The sequence below is a fragment of the Mugil cephalus genome, chromosome 8, assembly GCF_022458985.1.
Source record: "Mugil cephalus isolate CIBA_MC_2020 chromosome 8, CIBA_Mcephalus_1.1, whole genome shotgun sequence".
NCBI lineage: Eukaryota > Metazoa > Chordata > Actinopteri > Mugiliformes > Mugilidae > Mugil > Mugil cephalus.
In genome coordinates, this window is record NC_061777.1 from 21464487 (window position 1) to 21485894 (window position 21408).

The 21408-nt window shown below is 41.5% G+C and overlaps 1 protein-coding gene across 2 annotated transcripts; it reads right to left on the bottom strand.

The window, feature by feature from the left end:
* Positions 1 to 207: 207 nt before the first annotated feature.
* On the bottom strand, positions 208 to 19117 carry si:dkey-112e17.1. 2 transcript variants are annotated; one of them, XM_047591640.1, is made up of 7 exons: positions 18914 to 19117; positions 9910 to 10883; positions 7517 to 7568; positions 6272 to 6395; positions 4995 to 5137; positions 2248 to 2481; positions 208 to 1649 (listed from the first exon to the last, which is right to left on the bottom strand). In XM_047591640.1, the coding sequence occupies exons 1-7, from the start codon at positions 18992 to 18994 to the stop codon at positions 963 to 965; spliced, it is 2295 nt and encodes a 764-aa protein (XP_047447596.1). In that variant the 5' UTR covers positions 18995 to 19117; the 3' UTR covers positions 208 to 962. The 2 variants fall into 2 exon arrangements, with proteins under 2 accessions (XP_047447596.1, XP_047447595.1); XM_047591639.1 differs by having other exon boundaries at positions 2248 to 2484; positions 18914 to 19115.
* Positions 19118 to 21408: the final 2291 nt, after the last annotated feature.

Here is a 21408-nt window from a genome sequence, read left to right on the forward strand (position 1 = left end):
GTCACCTATTGTAAAGTGGCGGTTACAAAACCCACTAGTTGTTCATTTACTTTATTTGAAGTATTGCATTTGTGTTTCCACTTTCAATGAGGACCAAATAAGAAGCTTGTGCATATTCAAAACTATTTCAAGTTGAAGATCAGCACAAGTTTGTCTAAAGTTCCCGTTGACCATGTAACATTTTCTGTCAATCAAGGACACAAGATGTGAATGACATTACCTTTATTAAAACTTTACATTAATTCATAACAGCTTATTTTAAATACCATTGTGGGTTCTAGTTCTCCCTTAACACTACACGTATCTCTCTTAACACTATGGTGTATATTAGTACTTTTATACACTTTTATTTTGAGTTCCCTTTTATAATCCAGTATCAGCCTTAGATGAGTATATATTGTATGCATGCACTGTTGCAACATTGATATAACTGTATGATCTATGCTCTGCAGAATTCCTTTGGGTAATAATGAATGAGCAGTATCAGAAATGATCACATGGAAACGACATTAAGGAAAAAGCAGAAAGCACAGGCAGCTCAAAATCCAAAGTGAAAGATCTATTGAAAGCAAAGTGCGATGGTTGGAGTATCATAACTCCCTGAATAGCATCTATCTAAATATTGACATGATAAAATATTGGGGTTATGAAGTAGTCACTCCAAACAATACATTTAGTTTGTGTTTGCAGTCATCTTTTTTATATATAACACCACAGCAGTCAGTGCCTTGGTATCGTAAGCAGCATATTATTTCTTCTTTGTCCATACATAACTTTATAAAAATAGAAAAGAAAAAAAAAAAAACAGCGTGACAAGAATATATTTGACAACAGGAAGCTATAGTAAATGTAATAATAGTTTTGTAAAAGCTGAGAAGTTGGCTATATATTTCACAGTGGTACTAATAGAGTTCAGAAATGCGTGAACTGTCCCGTCAGAGTCCCTGCTCTTCACCATCTCCTCACATCTGTTTGGTCACACTGCACAGCCCTGGGGACAGGCCGAAGGGTGTCTGGCTGTCATTGACTGTGTTTGATTGGGTCAGCGCGCTGGAAGGGAGTGGACCAATCCCTCCCGACACCTGGCTCCCCCATGGCCTCCACTCCTGCCTTGCTCTCTGAGGGCTGAGGCTGATGCTTCTTACAGTGGCCTTCTTACTTTCATGTGTCCCCTTAGCCAGTCCGTTCACTACAGCAGAGGTCTGGTCCAGGTGCTCAGCTGAGACCAGAGGCTGCCGGTCCTCCTCCTCGGAGATGGCAAACACGGGGACGCTGACGTGATCGCCCTCGCCCGGGAAATCGCGCCTCATTCCAGCCTGACCACTGTCGATCTGACACTGTGTGGAGGAGGAAGAGCCGGGGTTGGGCTCTGGAGGGGAGACGGGGGTGTTAAGGACCCCGCAGGCTTTCATTGGGTCTGCCGTCCCGGACAGAAGGCCAAAGCAAGGCCCTGTGAACCGCGAGCGTCGCAGGTTGCTGGCGGAGTTGAGACGCCGCTGCCTCTGGGCAGGCTGCGTGAGGGGGTAGGAGGCGTTGCTCATGGACGAGTCAGAGATGGTGCTGGTGTCTGCCTTGGCTTCCAGGTGAACGTCGGAGAAGACCTTCCTGCTGTCAGGACCTCTGCAGTTAGCTGCCAAACTGGGTGGAGCCTGGAATGACGCAGACGACATGACCGAATTTTTAGACTTAAGAGTGGAAAAAGCTCTGGTAGTACTAGGACACAACAACAAGCCAACATTCACCTTACCCTGGCAGTGGATGTGATGTTAACAATTCAAGTGAAAATGTTTCACATTAAAGCTACTTTTCACATTACTCAAAATGTCCCGAACTACAACACAGTTCTATAACTTGTACATAAGTTTTAGCTAAACTTCTGACGGCATAGGAAACAGTGTGTTCTACTATAGACAAAACATCATGTTTGATCTGTTGTAAAACTGATCCAATTGTCCAAATTGGAAACATGGTCAGTTTTTACAACAGCCCAGTGAAAGAAGTAATTGTAGTTTATGTATTTATTTTTTCAAATGAAATCATCTTTCCACAAACAATTGTCTGGTTATTGTGGTTAATTATGCAAGCCCAAACCGATCTGCTTAGTTAAATACGTGACCCTTTTAGTCAAGTCAGTTCATAAAGTAGAATTTATGACGCCCTGTCACAACAGCATCAACAACGCCTCCTCAACCTTTCAAGCCGTTCTGGCCCTCGGTGGGAAAACACTGCAATGCTTTCAATACTGACACTGTCCACCAGCTTGGTGAAGGGACTGGTGGAGTTCCAGCTGCACCACTTCTTATGAAGCTGCGGCAACGGAGGGAGGAAGTCCTGGAAGGTGCGCACGCTCCACGCTCTCTGCCTGGCGCAGCCGCTGCCGTCGTCCTTGGCGGACCTGGCACCGGTCGGTGAGGCGGTGAGGTCAGGCCACTCTCCTGCAGGGTCAGGACCGGTGTCACTGTGTCGCAGAAACCTCTCCCGCTGCTGAGAAACACGGACGTCATTAGATTCTTCTTCAGATGCGCTCATCCATGGATCCTAAGCACGGAAGTGCTGACAAGCTTTCCCAAGAAAAGGTTAAAAGACAGTGGCCTATACCCGGATGAACAAACTAATTAGAAATAAACAACATAAATAGCTCACATATCAAAGGCGGCATTATGCACAGTCACTCAACTGCAGCTACAATGGTCAATGACCTGCACTGAGCATGGGGCTTGTTACCGAATCATGCACGCATCTTTGGTATGGAGCAACGCTTGAAAAACAGGGCTCAGGTCAGGCAACAAGAAGAAAGTCTGACCCCAGTTCATATAAGTAATAAGAAGCCACATTCAAACAGAAGGAAAAGTGCTGCCCCACACACACGACACTGTCAGCAGCCAAATAGTATCACTGTGTGCAACAGCGCAGGGATATTAGGAACCGACTGCTGCCTGTCTGGTGCTTGCACCTGCTACATTAACTCCTCACACCTGAATGTCTCCCTGCAGATTTTGTTGTGTACTACATTAATGGATTAACGAGAAGAAAGTGTGCTGATTAGCTCAGCCCACTCAGTCACACAGCCAGCCAGCTGAGCATGTGTGGCGACAAATCTCATCATTATTTATTAAGTATATTAAAACTGTCGAGGGAACAGCCGGGGACTTTAGAATGTTTTCACTCACATTTGTAGTATCGTGTAGGCACACACTTGTACAATCTTAACTGCACTTCACAGGTACAAAACCAAGCATCATTTGAGGCGACTCGGCACCAAACTGAGCCTTATATATGTCCTTTTTGCAACCACAGAGAGGGTAAATGTGATGGACGGGTCTGATGTGCGGGTGTCAGCATATCATTTCTGATAAGTTACCTGCTGTTGGTCAAGGAAGGGGAACGGTTTAAGGGGTTGCACTCATCAGAGAGAGATAATCCTTCCCACAAAGTCACTAGCAGCTAGCCTTGTCTAGACAAGAATTAGCCAGGGGTTTAAATAAAATGTTCTTTAGCTCACTAAAGCCGAATGAACACAATGGCAACTTCTAGATTTGACACACGAAGCAAGAAATCAACCCCCCTCCCATCCCACCCAGCGCTGTTGCTTACAAACTGTGGTTCCAAAGCCGGGGTTAGGGACCCTTCTTGGGTCCTGAGGAAAACAGAACGAGACAAAGTTGATTTTCAGACGGCGAGACATGTACAAAAATTTTGATCCAGACTTCTCCGTCTTGATCTCTTCACGCTGCCCACAGCAAGAAATGTTATAAACTCTTCTCATTGCTTTATTGTAAGAGAGGTCAAACTGAGGTTCAGTACATGCCCGCATAGTTTTCCAGGTAAAAGTATCACATTTACCTGGAAATTTCCCTGGCAACGACACCGAGAAGACGAGTTTTATATCTTTTTAATAATTTTTGCAACAAGTTGCTCATGCAGCGTTTCCACATTATTTACATGGAGTTCTGCATTGAGAACACACACAGGCAGACCACACACTGTGCACTAAAGCGTGCATGACACACACCAACACACAAACACACACACAATTGGAGCTGGGAATCTGGCTCTGTAGATAATACTCCATTAGCCTAGGCTGCAGAAAAGCCTGCCAGTCCTTCAAAAAGCTGCCAGACTTGTTTTATGCCAACTCTTATTCCAAGAGAATACAAAAGAGAGCAGAGGAAAAAACGCCTGGTTGAACCATTGCTACTTCAACGCTCCTCCCATCTTTTAATTATCCTCATTTCCCATTTATGTCCTCCTAGTATTCATAGTTTTAGATTGTACCATGCGTATGCCAGTGTAGTGGTGTCAGTCTTAATAGGAACACTGGGTCAAACCAAAGCAAAGAATGTCCTGGACCCTTGATCTTCATTGGTTAAAGGGATCATTTCCCCAAAGCAAGGACATAACCCACTGACATCAAATAGACAATTTCCGTGTCCATTTATGGCTTTCAGAACATTTCATCCTACTGTAATGGAGAAAAGAAGAAGTGCCCAAAGCCATACTAGCAACATTCTAACATGCAGACTTTAATAATGGTTAGAGGCTCATGTTTTGCAAGTATATTGTTGCCCATACCATCACTGAAACCATAGTAAAATTTGATCATGTGTTTGCAGGTCATTGATCGTAAGGTGAAGACCTGGAATAATCTATATACATATATACATATATATATATATATTTTTTTTTTTACCTTAACAGGTCACCAGATTTGATAGAATCACGAAGCTGGAGCAATGATGTCAATGCAAATTACACAAAAAAATAGATAAAAATGTCAGCAGGTCATCAATGATAGTAGACCATCATCCTCTAAGGAGTGTGACTAACCTCCAGAAAATCCATCCAGCACTTTGCATATTTCAAAATGGAATAAAATGGTGGCTCAACACACCGACACATAATCATCCATGGAGCCATGCTGCTAGCTTATTGATTCTTACGCCAGAGTGTTTTTGCCTTGGAGCATGTGATGATATCACTGAAACGGTTCTTACCGTGAGAGGGGAGAAGGGTAGGCCACTTGGGCTTGGGGCTGATGATACAATGAAAACCTCATCCGCACCAAGATCGAGCTCAGTCAGACCGCTGCAGGACAGATCCACCTCTGCATTCTGAGAAACGTCGCCGCCAACGCTGACTACAAAAACATGAGGGGAAAATCGTTTACTCAACATTTGCTGTGCGTAGTGGTGCTTTTTTCGTCACGAAACTGGTAACTAGTGTATTCTCACAACTGGAAAATGACATTAATTCCAATGCACCGCGTTGTTTCCATGCTGACTATGTCTTGGGACTGCTTGGTGTTCAGAAAAGTAGCAGAGCTTATGGTTGTTGTACCCTAACCTAAATGATTGAATGAAACAACATTCAGAGTGAGCTAATCTTAACTCCTTCACTGTGTATAAGCTGTGGGTTTTGGTGTAAACTCAGTGACTGGAGCCCACAGAGAGGGGACTGTACTCCCCTGTTGTTCAAAATACTCCCAGGCTGCTTTATGGGTTAAATGCCACAACCCACAAATCTCTCAGCCTGGGTTCAGTCCCACTGAGAGAGCGAGAGGTCTTTGGATTGTCCCAGGACCAAGCCTGTGTGCTGCTCCAAAACTAATGCAATTTTCCTTTTCATTGAAAACTCAGCAGACCCACCCAGAGTCCACCGAGAGTTTCTCAGAGCTCTGGATTTAAAGTAATATTTTACAACGTACATAGTGATTCAACCAGAATCTTCCCATGACTTATCCATTTCTGGAAATAGCAGCTGCATGTTGCTCGGAAGTCATTTAGAAGAAGTGGGCGGTTAGTAGAACACCAGGTTGAGATACTTTTGGACTAGAAAACCCAATCCTACACTGTTTGACTGATAAATCCTGAAAACAATTCACAGCAACTGAGACACATTTCTGAAACCTCAAGTCTTCACTTTTAAATTAGAGCACTTAAATTTCATCTCATCATTACTTTGCCAGGAAGTGAATTAATGACAGATTTATTTTCCTGAAGGTATTATTATCATTCCTGAAATTATTGTAGTCAAATGTCTAAACACGCAGTGTAGATATAAATCCAAATGAGTGACATCCAGAATAATGAGTTATCCATGGGCTTTGGGCTTGTTGCAATAACTGCATTCCTCATCATAAAATCTTATCTTCTAACTCAAGAACAGCAGAATATAGTTTGAATTCAGAGTTTGGATGTTTTATTGTGACCAACATCAGAAATCTGACACATCTATCCAATGTCTGGTGCATTTCTGTGTGTGCCCTTCCAACCTGTATGTGGAGGGCTGTCGTTGTTGTTGTCCTGCTCTGTGTTTGTCTCCAGGTTGGCCTGACTCTCAGCCATCAGCTGCAGTTCACTGACCTCGGCCCCGGTGGTCTGGGCTCCCGCTGGCACCTACAGCACAGCACAATGCCACTGAGTTGATCTACAGAACTTCATCATGGTGTAAACCAGCAGAAATACCAGGTAACAGGCATTTTGCATAACTGTCCGCTAGTTTCTCACATTAGGTTTTGACCAACATTCAAGAAAAAAAATCTTCAGCTGCAGGACTTTTGAGGGATTCTCTTACATCAACTGCCTGTTTCAAATCTGGACTTTGGCTGGGCCACATCTTTTTTTTTTTTTTTGAGCCATTCCTTGGTGGATTGGTGTGTGAGATTAGGATCATCACCCTGTTTAAAGGTCCAGGTTCGGTTCAGCTTAAGCATTCAGTCAGTCGGCCTCAGGTGACCTTCAAGCACTCTATGATATAATGCAGAGTTCGTAGTTGACTCACTGACTGCAAGCTGACCAGGTCCTGAGGCAGTGAAGCAACTCCAAACCATAACATTTCTAATGCCATGCTTTACAGCTGGTATGAAGGTCTTCAGAAAAGCTGTCTTTGGTTTGCACCAAACATGACTATTGTTGTGGTCCAACAACTCCATCTTTGATGTATCCGCCCAGAGCACATTTTTCCAAAAGGTTTATTTGCTTATTGACAAACCGTAGCTTTGGACCACAAAAGGTTTTCCTGGAATGACTACCATGCATGTCAAATTTGAGTTTTTTCTGATAATAAATGAATACACGTTGACACCGAAAGCTGCCTTCTTTTGGAAGAATTGCTATTGTAAATTACTTTTAGAGTTTAATGATTTGCTTCAAAAAATCCAGAGATATTGTTCTAGGCATATACAATCTTATTTTCTTAAAGAATTAGAGAGCTCTTTAGGTCTTGCTATGACGCTATAAATGCTCAAATAACTAGTTCCTCATGACAGTCCCCTTCGCTCATAAGCGTCTAATCTGGGACCCCTAATCCAATTCATTTTGTGGACTTTAAGGTTTGAATTTAAATTTAAATGAAAATAGCTACAGCATATGAGTTTTATCCTCTGTGATATTTGTTCAAGACTACCATCTTTATCTGTAAGCACTTTTCAAATAGGTTTTCTGGTCTAAATTTGTTAAAAAAGCCAACAATGAGATGTGGTTATTTTTTCATGCAACAACAGTAGTAGTGTCTGTACCTCAGAGTTGCTGGATGAGCAGGAGTTGGCTCTTTTTGGACACAGTTTGGGTCTGGAAAACATGAAGAACCACAGAAATTCAATTTATAATTACAGACATATCCACCAATCGGCTGTAATGAATGTGCGCAGTTTTTTTCTCCACTCTTGGCAGCATATTCTAGGATGATAATATCTCCTCTGTTGTGCACAGAAATGTAAAACCAGAAATGTAAAAATGGACACTATCCCATACAACTGTAGTGAAATGGAAGGTTTCTGACATAGTAACCACCTCAACCAACATAAAATGGGTCCTACATTTCTGTGGCTATTTCCACTCAATAGATGCTCTATTGTGGTCTTGGATGATCCACCACAGTCTTGCATTCACACAAATGGCCTATTCTATGGTCAGTTCTACACGTGAACTGTTAGTTCACGTGTAGAACTGTTAAGAGAACTGTAGAACTGTTAGTTTGCATGTTATAGTACAGTATAGTACAATTATTTTACACCTTTTTTTTAAAAAAAAAAATACCTGTCTGACATTTCTGAATGAGCTTTCTGAGTTTTTCTGTTTTCTTCACAATTCACAACAGTTCATGTTGAGCACTGAAGCATGCAGAAATACTTGAGCAAGTACCCTCTTATTAAAAATTACAGCTGAATGAGTTCATTACCAGTCACCAGTCAACTGAGGGCTACTCCTGCTGTGACTCTCGTCCACCTTTGGCTGTTTGCTGACCAGACAGGACTTTGGGAGTTAAACTCTTTGCTGCTTTAAACTTGCAGGATCTCATCTGACTCGCCAGGCTAGTTGTTTTCCAAAGCTTTCTGTGAACTCATTTAAATTAATAGGGAACAACTGAATAAGAAACAAACAGCCACTGAGGCTACTCATGAGTTTGATGTTTCATGGCAATGCATTTCCTGGCTTCTGAATGACTTGTGTTGTTGTTCTTGCTAATTACACTTTCATTTTATTGAACACATGTTTCCAGTTTCCCTGTCATTAATAGCGGGAACCTGCAGAGTTATTGTGCCTGACGGATGAGTTGGAGACATCGAGCTGGATTTGAAATGAACACAAATCAAATTAAACTGTTTCTCACAGAAAGCTGAACACGAACTGTGACAACATTTGAATCCGACTGGACCAGTAGGTTAACACAATCAGGACAGATAGTATTACAAAGCACCGATTGTACACCCCCAGTTTGTGTTTGTTGTCTTTTTGGATGGAAGTGGGCACACCTTTTGATTAGTGGACAATGCGATCGCTACAAAACTCAGTTTCACCATTTCCCCACCCATTCACTTTCATGCACCGTGTATTTTTTTTGTGCCTTGGAGTTGGTGCCAGGTGCAGCACCTTACATGCCCCGCTGTCTATGGTGAGAATGATCCACATCAAGGAAGCCGCACAGTAGAAGCCAAACCAACCTTATCATCAAGGGTCACCACATCAGGGACTGTGGCTTCCAGCTGAGTCAACATAACAAATTTGTGACTGTGTAGGTGTGAGTGTGTGCATCTGTGTATGAGCAATTTCTGTCAGACCATCGTATTTTCATTCATGAGAGAAATCAAAGATAGGACTTGTGAATTTTCCCAGGAGAATATTCACTGAGGAGTCAGTTAAATGTGATTTGTCTGGAAGTTTAATCTGTTGTTCATTTGTAACCCTTTGAGATAATTTGTGACTCAAATGTCTTACTATAAAAATAGTAGTGTTGCAGTGTCGAGTAAATGCTATGTTGTCTCAGGCATTGACTTGAAAAACCCCATGGGGATAAAATGGTACAGCAGTGCTTTGAGCGAAAAAGCAAACATGGGCAAGTTAATATGCTCACAATGACAGTACATACTGATGTTTTGCAGGTAAACAGTCATTAGTTTTGCAGGTTTTTAGACCTGGGTGAATTACAATTTTTACTTGATGGATATAGACAAAATGGGATTGAATTACGAAATAGTCTCTGTTGTATCGACCTGTCAAGTACATGTTGGGATATTTTGCAGTGCACTCTTGCAGAACTACATGAAAGATCAAGTGATGCAGGCTTAGGATCAAACCTCTGTGGTCTTTGAGCATTTGCGCCAACTTTACTGAAAACCACTTCATAGCTGTCAAGACATACCAAATTGAGTCAGCCTACTGGACACTGTTTTATCCCCTGGGAACAATGAAAGTCTATTGAGTGTTTGTTGAGATAACAATGTAATGAAGCTAATGAACCACATTAATGGGTGATTAAACTATAGCACTGAGGTAGCAGAAGAAGCTTAACACTAAATAAAGCATTATATAAGTCAATAAACAAGAGTACTGCACTGATCATGACAACATGACTATCAACACTTTTATGCTTTTATAATTTTCTTACAAACTGTTGCACTACTTCTGTTACCTGAAAATGATGCAGAGGGCACTTGTAAGTATCATAGCGAAGAAGGCTGCTCCACTCACAGCAGCCAGCAGAGAGTCTACCTTGCTGGCTGCGGGAGCCATGGCACGACGGTCCCCCCCTGGCTCGGTCAGGTTGTGATAGTGGAACAGAAGAGCAAAGCCACGTCCCCAGTGGGTGGTAGTGATGAGCTCCATGATGACCTCCACCATCTCCTGGCTTGAACCGAAAACCAGCTGACTGCTGGGAGGCCGGTTGGACCCACAGAACCTGGAGGAAAAGGTGATGAGGTCCGAGATGTAGAGGACATCGTGGGGGCAGGCGTCAAGCATGGACTGCTGAGTTTCTGGGCTCAAAGCTGGAGTGCTAGTGGACTGCGATGAAGCTTGGGTGATCTCCTCCATAACTGTGCTTGGGTTAGAACTAGGGCTGAGGTCACCCTTTAGGTGAGACGAGGAGGCAGAGTTGACAATTTTGTCTCCTGGGGACACAGCCCCAGGTAAGAGGAGGAGAGAGGGAGGGGGTAGTGAAGACAGGTTTGAAGAGGCATCCGCAGACCTTCTAGCAGAATTTGAGACTTTGGCAATCTCCATTTTTGTGGACTGCTCCTGGACCACCACTTGCTTGACCTCACCATTTTGGAAGGACTGCTGACTCTTTAAGACATCTCCCACACTCTGAAGCATAGTATCTTTATCCACTGAGATTTCATCCGATGCTAAACTGCCAGGATTGAAAGTCACCTCTTCGTCTGCCTCTTCCTCTTCAAAAGTAGAGACAGCGGAGTACTGTGCTGCTGCGTCATGGCTTTCAAACACATCAAAGTCAAATATTTCCAGAATAAGCTGGTAATCAACGGGCACAACAAATTGCCAAACACAGTGTGTCCCAGAGGAGTAGTTGTAGGGGAAGCCAGGAGACAGAATGAGGCCTTGGACATCCACCACATCCACCTTGGCTCCGCAGTCAAAGTACACCTGAAACAGGAGTTACATTTAGTAAATAGTGTCACAATCCACTAAATCTGCTTTGGAGGCGGATCTGAAAATGTCACATTTTTTGAGGCACTCAGAGGTGTCAGGTTTCACAGAGAGACAATCAACATGACTCCTAACACACAACAGCTTGAGCTCAGTTTGAGAAATTCCAAGGCAGCCTTTGATTCACATCATAGTCACCCATGCTGGCATGGCCATACTTGTTATTCTTATGCATTATTTTTTAAACTTGTTCACCACTGTTATTATACACCGGGTCAATTCTTAAATGAATCACTGGCAGGCAGTCTCTCCAATACAGACCCCAAAGCCAGAGATTAACATGCACCTCCCCAGAAATGTACGTGTGAGTCATGGCGATGCATCGAAAAGATTGTTTTGGATCATTTAAAATGGAACACACCAAAGAAACATTGACTGAGGAGATTCAAAGGCATAAGCATTTGTATGACTAGTCCCCAGCACAAATTTGGCAAAAGTTTGAAAGTTTCATTGTTGAATGTGCAACAGAAAGTACAAACAAAAATTAACCCGACTGGCAAAAAAGACACAGCGCCGACTAGCGTTTGGGTGCCGTTGTTACAGAGCAAGCAAGACTGATGAGCACACAGGAATAATTAGTCTGCGCTGGCATAAGCTGCGTGCGTAGGTTATTGCGTCTAGTCCTGCAGAGGTATAAACCGCACTTTGGGGCAACTGTAGTCTGATTCCTCACTGACATACACAGAGTGAACTATTCAACTCAGCTGTTCTGCCTTGATATCAAAGCCTGTGTTTTGCCAGTACCGGTGGCCTGGGTAAGCCTCAGGGGTGGGGTATTTCTTCAAACATGCTGGCTGTAATTCTTCCCAGGTGTATGGGGATGTAAGGGGGACCTTGGCCCTAAGCAGTGGCAGATGTGTGGTTAGGCCAGGTAGCTGAGGACCAGACCATTGTAGGGGGCCTGTGTGTTTATGAGCTTTCCTGTTGGCCTCGAATTCTGGGATGTGGGAATGCCCCAGACTGGCAGGCCTTGATGCCAGACAAGTAGCAAACCAATACCTGCAGGCGAAGCTTGTGCTCAGGACTCAGCAAAGAACATATGAGATCTCTCTGAGATGGAGATTGCAGTTTAGGTAAGAGGAGAAAAAAGGGCATCAAGGACACAGGCAAAGCCAAGACCTAATAAGCCAGACGAGAACGTTCTTCGTGTCATGGACCAACTGTCACTAGCTTTATTCCAAATGCCTTTATCCTCAGTTAACATATTTTATTTTGAAAAACCTAGAAGTAATTTTGAATGTAGGGGTGAAACATTCAATCACACAAAAAGAATCCATCCAAAGATGTTCTACATAATTTATAGAGCAAACAGTGTCACAGGCAGGCCATCATATAAGAGACACATGAGGGCAGATAGGGCAGCATGACCTAATTAACAATTAAAATGTGTTTTCGGTGGTAGATGAAAAGGTGCTGTCCTCAACAACTATCTGCATTAAAATACCATAACCAGCAGGTACAGTTGAATACATATTTTTCTCGTGACCCCTTTGAATGATAATCAAATGATGATTAAATCTAGTAGTAGTCTTGCATATCTCTTCTTAGCCTCGTCTGTGACCTCTGTATGTTTCCTACACAGACCTGTTCTATTCTTTGTCTCAGTTACTCAGCAGCCGGTTTCAGTGTTATTGTCATTTAATTTCACAGGATAAAACCAGTATTAGCATTAGCTACTTACAAAAACTGTGCAGCTTTGCTATACCATTTGTTTAGGCTGCTCAGTGCATTCCTTGTGGCCATCCCAGTTTGTAGAAATACCCCATTAAAAGGTTGGTTACATCCCTAACATGTATTTCTATCCTAGGCAGATTGTAGTCCCTGGGATTATGGGAATATCTTTTAAAGTAGAACATTTTACAGCATTTTAATTTTGGTGGAGAACCATTGCATGCGGAACACTACTGCATGTAACCAAATCAAAAGAGTTTTGAGAAAATCATGGCGTAGACCTAAACTATGACGCAAAACTTGTTTGCCAGTCACGTTAGCATTTCAAGGAAATACAGTAGGAAGTCTGTGTGTGGCTGACCAGAAATGCAACAAATTACCCAGCTCACTACAGTGCATAGTTTTCTAATTACATTTACAAATAGAAGACGCTTTGTCAAGGAATCTTTTTTCTGGCACATGCATGACATAACATTTAATAAAATTAATAATACTAGTATTTGAATAAAAAAATAAAATTAAAAAAATGCTAACATTAATAATTTTGTTCAGGTTACCACTGTTCTGACAATGTATTCACTGTGTTTTTGTTGCTTTTCCTCGTGTCACGCTGCACTTGCACTGCCTACACACTGAAAATGAATGCGACACAGCAGAGAATTACACGGATGACATTGGAACAGGCCAAATGCCCTTCCTGCTGAAGTTTGAGAGAGTAAGCTGATTTGGGGTCCGCAGTGTTTGCAGCGAGGTTGCGCAATGAGCCACTTTACGAGCATATCGGGAGGATCAGAGAAACAGAGTGCACCCTACTGAACTGCTATTCTTTTCTCGGCCTCTCTTAAACACCTGCAATACACTTCAAAATAGACAAACCGAAGTTGAGAATAATGCTCAACTATAAATTACTGGTATCTAAAAGAGAACTCTGCCATGGGTAGAGGCTGTCATCTCTCCCACCAGGATGAGGTCCCCTGCACCCTGGGATGTACATGCTAGACTACACATGAAAGGGCCTCAAAGTGCCACAGTGTCGAATGGAAATGGGACATTCTTATAATGCCAAACATCTCCATTCTGTTACATCACAGGCCGCTCCGCTGGCAGGCCGCTAATTATTCAAGGATGCCTTTTCTCATGGCGAAACAATGGCGACTGCAGTACGCCATTTCATAAATGGGGAGGGCAGATAATATTTTAATGAAGTGATGCTAATAAGCACAAGGCAAGCTGAGAGTTTACATAAGAGCCGACTGGTCACTGCGTCCCAGTTGTGCCACTGGCAGTGGCTTCTCTGGATAGAAGTAGATCAACTGAGCACGTAATTGTCTAAAATGACTTGTTCAGTGAAACATCAGAACAGCTGCTGTCATTACTGAGAGGCCCCTAACAAACGCTATTGTTCTATCATTTTTTCGCTCTTGCATCAGTACATCTTTGGACATGTTTGCCTCATAACCACAGGGATAACTTGAAAACCACAAATTGATAGTGTGGATTTAATTTGATGTACTACAGCTATTACTTTTATTATCTATAAAAATGTAATTGTATCATATGCACTGTTTGATTAGAAAATGAATTCAAACATTAAAAAAAGAAAATAGTGCTTGTGTTACAAATGCATGTCTGAGTATTAATTTAAATTGGTCACGGCTTATATCTGTCACAAACTATTCACTTTTATACCCGTCTCCAGTATAAAATGTAAACAAGCCAAGACACAGTCTGCTTGTCAGTATGCCTATATTTGACAAAACAGGAGCCTGACCTTACCATTTGCTGTTACACTGATTCTTTTTTGATTTTTTTCAAACCACCCAGGGTGACGACACTGCTGTGAAAACTGTGCAACACGAGCCGGCTTCCATTGAAGAACTGTTAACACACACACACACACACACACACACACGCTCCCTCTCATGCACAAACAGTCCCGGACTAGCTCATAAACAGGCAGGCGGGCCCCTCAAAAAGGGGCAGGAATCCTCACCAGTCCTGTTTACTGGAGGAGAAAACCGACACTGCTTCACGGGCTAGTGCTCGGGTAGCAGGAGTCCACCAGGGATGCAAGGCAATCACACTCAATTTCTCAAGTTGGCACCAATGTTGACACTATAAAACTGTGAGGACAAGGTCTTTGTAATTCTGTATAAAAATCTAAAAATAAATAAATAAAAAAATATATATGAAAATGTATTATGTGTAATATTTGAACTCGACTCACAATTTAATCAATGACATTTGGCTGGAATAAGTGATGCAGTTACATACTCACAGTTGTATAAGCACAGGAATAAAAATGTATTTCTAAAATAGAAACTGCAAGACTCAATCCACCACAAAGACAAAAGCTGCAGCGACTTGAGTTTAATGGAATTAGAAGTGCAGCTAATTCAACTGGAATAAAAAGCACTTTGCCCTCCAAGATCAACAAATGTACAGGTATATGCAGGAAGATTTCACATACTGTATTGGAGGAGAGTGCACAGAAAACAGAGACTTACTTTTCATTGCATGTAATGAGTTAAATCCGGTTTAAAAACATAAAATTTCCCATATCATTTACAGAGAGAGAGAGAGAGAGAGTTGCAGGCAGCAAAGAAGAATTGAATGCAGCTCTGTCCTGCCACTTGTATTTTGCCCAGCTCCCCGCAAATATACAGATAGAAGCTGCTTTACAGCTGTGGAAAGGCCCAGCATTCATCACGTATCCCCTTTGTAACGGCAGTGCCTCTGATGGTGCGATCAGTGGCTGCACATTCAGGTCATGATAAGTTTACAAACCACTTCTGCGGTGGCCTGATTAAGCCCAAGCAATTCTATCGTCACCTTAGTGGGTCACTCCCTCAGTGCATTTTCACCTCTGTGTGACCAACATTTCATTCACAGGCCCCTCATACGATGTTCACTATAGTCTATGGAAGTCTATGGACATGGAAAAGTGAAGCACAGTAAACAAATACTGCTGGGTTCCTGAAACTTGCACAGAAACGTGATTGGTTGGGCGAGACAAACAGGCAGATTGAGGCTCTCTTTCCCATGTTTGTGGTGTGAAACCTACTAACATATTTCCACCTAAAAGAGCTGCTGCTGCTGCTGTGGGAGCTGTTGAAGCGAGCCTGTGGACCCCTGTGGTAAATCATGACCTTATCACCACATTGGTTTTCATCTACTTTGGAGAAATCATTTCCAGATTTTGGAATGAGATCCAGGAAATGCATCCATGATAATTAGTCTTTGGTCAGGACGCTGGTGAGAAGCTCAGTCTGGTAGACTGTACTTACACAGTTAAACTGCAATCAATCAAAAGTCTGAATGGATACAACCATATTCCCAAGTTTGACCACAACATCAAAATAACCAGAAAAGCTTATTCTTTGGATATCCTTTCCAGCAACACATATAACCCCTGAAATTTTGTGTGATTTTTGGCAACTACTAACTAAGCCCTCTACCACAGTAATATATTTAGATCTGTCCAGAGAACAAAAATACTATAATTAACTATACTTATTTTCTATAACAAAATAATTTAAGTCGAATCATCTAATTATGTCTGTGTCAGTATTTACGGCTTTGACCTTAGCCCCAGCACGCGTCGCTAATGGACAGGATTACATAGCATCAAAGCTAAATTAAAAAAGTTAAATTTTCAAAAATATAAAGATGCCAAACATTGGAATTGTTTTGCTGAAAGAAAGGCAAATGGACTTTCTTGAAAGTTTTCCGCCACTCAACACTGTAGCTTCTTGAATTCTAAATGTCTGGTGGGGAATTTGTTAAACAGATTTCAAAGGTTTTCAGGTATTTATTTATTTTCTATATGCTTAGCTCTGTGCATCAAATGAAGGATTTGAATAGTAGAGGCACTATATGACTTTGACAGACAAAAAGTTCTACTTCTGATGCAGATTAGATTTTAACAAACATATTGCAATCACTTTGCATCCATGACATGCTTTTTTTAGGACAGCAGACAGTACCGAATATGATGCTCTTGTTTAAATCCCTGTTCGTCACACCATCCCCAGCTATATCATCCTTTCTCTTCCTGATGTAGTTCACTGACACACAATGACGTGTTTATCTGTTGACAGACTCTGTGTATCTGTTGTCAGATAATTTATGGAAGGAATGAGTGAATTCACTGTTCGCGGGTCCCACAACTCAATTCAATTAGAGATGAATGTCCCCTCATTCCATCACAAATAAAACCTTCCTAAACACGGAGCAGAGCATCAAAACAAAGATCAAATTCACTCGGCCTCATCCACAGAGCTGAATTGTGGACCGACAGACTGAGTGGGATAGAATAAATTCCAAGCTTGTTTATGCTGTTCCAAAAATCAACTTAATACAAAAGGGGAGCGGAGAACAAAGCCATCATTTACCATGCCCCCTCAGGCAGATAATTGCAAAGATAGTGAGCACCCTATGCACACAGGAACTAAAGCTGGAGAAGCCGTCGACTCAGTATACCAAGGGCTTTTGTTGGACAGTTCTAAGAACTGGGCTGCTGAGCTGTCATTCCCCATCGGAAGCGGAAGAGGACGACTCCTGACAGGTGGAAGCCACGGTGCTTCTCTTGGCTGTAGTTATGGTGTTCTTGGAAATTTGCGTCAGGGGCCACCTCTCTTATACTGCATTGTGACAGCAGCCACTGCCACATATGGGGGCATTATGCTACATGAAGTGAACAGAGAAAAATATATGGTGTGCACTATACGTGCGCAATGTCATTTTAGGATTTTGCTGTTTATTTACATTGCAGGAACATTATATACATCACCCTACAGCAGACGTAGTAATTTCTGTGCAATTGTGAGCCATCAAAGTACCGATGGCCAACCCTCCCTCCGTCTAAACATAACTGTTTCAGATTACTGACACTGTGCATCAACAAGTCCTGTTGTATTTCTGAGAAAGGTATTCACACAACACCATCCAGAGTTATTTCACCAAAACAACTTAAACACTTCAACCGATCAAGTTTTAGCACCCACTAGACAGCTGTGAGGCTCACTACCTTGACAGGAGCTTTGACTCCACCACAGGAGAAGCCAAAACACGTTCAACATGAATGAAAGTCTCGCTGAGCGTAAAAACATGTCCCAGAAGCAACCCCTGGGTGTTCACTGGGACCCTGCTCATCAGGGGAAAACTTTTGATCCTGAAAACCTCCCGAGACAGATGCAAAGCTCGGGGATCCATCCTCAGAGAGTATGAAAAGTTAAACATAAGGTTAACGCGCTCTCAATGTGGTTCTCGTTTCGGGAGTTTGGAGTCTGCATGCCATTCTCTAACTCTGTGAAGTGCAGTAAAATCAAAACATGCCTGCGCCGTCAAAACATCCCTCTGAAAGCCCCAGAGGATATAATGCAGCACATAGAGTTTGGAAACTTTAACATACAGACCAGAAATTTTAGAAAGTTTTCATGGATGAGTTAAAGGCAAACGGAGCGTAAGCCAGCATGAAGCAAAGTCTTTGACTAACCTGACAGGCGTTTTCATCGCCTCCAAAAAAGTATGGATTCATTTTATATTATAAACTACTAAAACTAAAAGCAAAGCTATCTTACATTGGTTTATAATCTATGAGGTGGATGGACTGGCTAAATGTAATGGACAAACTTCGTTAAAAATCCTGAGCTGAATACACAACAATCTATTTGTGCAGTAAAGTTTATTTCCTTCAGGAATTTCGCAATATTAGAAGCAGCACTTTGAAGGGATGTGTTTACGTCCGGTTCTCTAAGCAGGCAGAACGTGCGCAAAACTCGACTGTAGAAATGGTCAATTTAAAGTCAGTGGCTACCTGCTAAAGTTCTCCATACTGTATTACATCAGCTCAGGCGTTTTTGTAAGCACGTTTGTCTTCTTATATAGTCGGCTTACGTTGTATCTGCCGAAAGGGCATCTACAGTATTAAAATACACGCTTTTCAAGCACAGTCCACGCTGCGCGACGCTTCTTGCTATTACCTTTAACGATGTGTACAAGGTTGTTTGTAACAGACGAGCTATATTGAAATTCCAAACATAACGAAGGCAAATGTCTCTCAATGTATCACACATATGCCTATGCCGAAAACAATGAAAACTATTATATTTCCTTAAAATAACTTATTTTAAATTTCTTTCAGTCAGAATGTTTGCTAAGAAGCAAACAACTCTTGAATATCAGGTTTTACCAAGGTAGCCCGTTGCCTGGTTGTCTCCATACAAGGGAGCACGACACTGAACGGGGTTTTAGTTTGTCAATTATTTTTTTTCAGCAAACAAATGTCAACTTACTTTTTGTGCAACGCATCCCATCACGGACAGTAGATATGCTGTCATAAAAACATGCGCCCCAAGCGACGTAACACAACTCATTTTCCTCTAATTGTTCCTTTTTATTGCGACGCACAGTGAACCGTGTCCCGCTCCTCCGCTTCCCTCTCATTCACCTGAAGTATCGGGAGCGCGCTCCCATATCGTTCATGGGCGACCTCGAACACAGGACCGGACCCCTCTCTAAAATATCTCCTACTGGGCTCCTCTTGGCCAACTTTACCATGCACCCTTCTGATTTTTTTCTTCTTCTCATTACTCGCAGATTGTACGTCTGTAGCTCTTGTGAGTCCAATTCATGATGACCATGTACTTTGTGACTATTACCTGATATTTTTTCTTTTCTGTTGATGATGATGTTATTTTTTTTTATTCTGCAGCCGCGCACCCCGATCGATGTTTAATAACTAACCTTAGCTAACCCTAATCCTATATCTGACACCTTCCCAATTAAGCTCTACGTGCTTGTATGCTTTATTTATTATTAAATTATCAAATGCAAATGTATGCTAAGCTACCTCGCTGTGGTGAGGTCAGCGCAAACACATTTAAATTAGTACAGGTGTTTCTTGAAAAAAACAATTCCTCGTGTCTCAGTGAGATTTACTTCTATAAATAAAGGTTTAATAGAAATAATAAACCACAAAATAATAATAAAGATAAAAATAGCCCTGCCTGTTTGCAGTGATTTCGGAGAATTGCCTGCATAGACATTCCAGACATATGGCGAAGACCCGCACAGATGTGGAAGATATGTGCAGTTTTGTTTAACACAAATCTCACTTAGGTTGTCTGTTGTTGTATTCTGATGATGATTCTGATGGTTGAAGAAAAAGGTCACTTGGTGCTGTCACCCCATTTCACTCTGTTCTGCGTCTGTTCTTAATATTACCAATAGATGGCGCCAAAGTGGAATCTGCAATAGGCATGTACTGCTTTTCTGTGTTCACATTGAATGTGACTTCATCCTTGACCTTGTAATTTTGGATTTTAAATTATAAAGTGCATATGAGGATCGTGTAAGGCCTGATTCAATTATATTCTATATGCATTTTGCCATTTTGCATTTGTGGCTAACTTTTGACTGGAGAGTTGTGATATTCCTAATTTAAAATTTCTCCAGTTTCAGGTGACTACCTGGTTATCATCAAACCCTAGTCATGTCAGTCTCAGGTAGATGTTCCTAATAAAAATCCAATCTTCCCACCAGTTATTTACAACTCAATACACTACTTTGATAAAAGCTACAAAATCTGGATGAGTGGTGATGTCTTCAAGAAAACACAAGTTCACTTGACTTGTTTTAGCTTTTTTCCCCCACATTTTATCCCCACCTCAATAACTGATAACTTCACACCTTACATACGTATCACTACTTTCTGCCAAATTGTGTCCCAGTGTTGAAGGCTGTGTAAGCTGTACTTTGAGCGAAGCCAGTATATGGTGTTCAATAGCTGGTGCCATTGGTATGTTTGGGAGTGCAGTGGTCTTATTGCTAAGGCCCCCTTCTTAGAAAATAAATATTTAGGACTTTCCTCAATTTTCCCACTATTGTTCAAAAACTATAACAACATGATTTTATTCAAAGCATGAACGCAAATGAGTTTACAATATTTTAGATGTTATATGAGGTAAAAAATTAAATAGTGCATAAACATGCCAAGGTTGTAATAAGAGCATTATGTATCGAAAATGTGTCATAAACAATGGAATGTAAAGACTTACAATATCTTATTGTCTTTTTCTTTTTCTGATGTAGTACGACTTCAATGCAAAACAACATGGGCACAAAATTCAACTTGTAGAATATAATGGTTAAATTAGAGCAACAGCCCAAGACCAAGTAAAATGGGATACACAAATATTTACGTATGTCATACCATACAAAAGTTAACAGAAAAAAATGTAAAATGGGAATATACGATATTATGAATATTATGAATATTACGAATACTGACAGCTTCAATATTGCTCTTTGAAGCAATTAATTACTACAGAGAATTAAATAATAAATAATTGATACATTTAGGAATCATGACAACCCTGAGTGAATAACTATGTTTTTTTTTGTTTTTTTATTTGAGTTATGCTCAAATCCCATGTGAAAGCCATCTTAATCTCATTACATTAAGTAGTGACACGATTCAATGCTGTGCATCATACAGTCTGTGCACTGTTTAGCGAAAGAGTCAGAAACTGGCAACATCAGCTTGTAATCGCACTCCCAAGTTAGCTGCACAGCTGGAAAGAAAGGTGCAGCTGTTCGACCACAAGAGTGAAGCATTGTACCACAGCCAATAATAAAAAAAAACACCAGACGTAGTGTCCGTTCCTTATTATGGCTCGTGTCATAAATATACCATTTATATATGTGTGATTATTACCTAGCTTCATAGTATACGGGTTTGCAGTTATATTTAAAATTTACATTTTGAATATATGCAGCGGGTTCTCGC

Bases quoted from the DNA above. Each gene is read 5' to 3' on its own strand.
- si:dkey-112e17.1 (XM_047591639.1), bottom strand. From the start codon at position 18,994: ATGAGTTGTGTTACGTCGCTTGGGGCGCATGTTTTTATGACAGCATAT. The intron at 10,884-18,913 runs GTAAGTTGACAT...CTCCTGTTTCAG, and splicing joins TGGGATGCGTTGCACAAAAA to GTGTACTTTGACTGCGGAGC. The intron at 5,138-6,271 runs GTTGGAAGGGCA...ATGTTTTTGTAG, and splicing joins CGACAGCCCTCCACATACAG to TCAGCGTTGGCGGCGACGTT.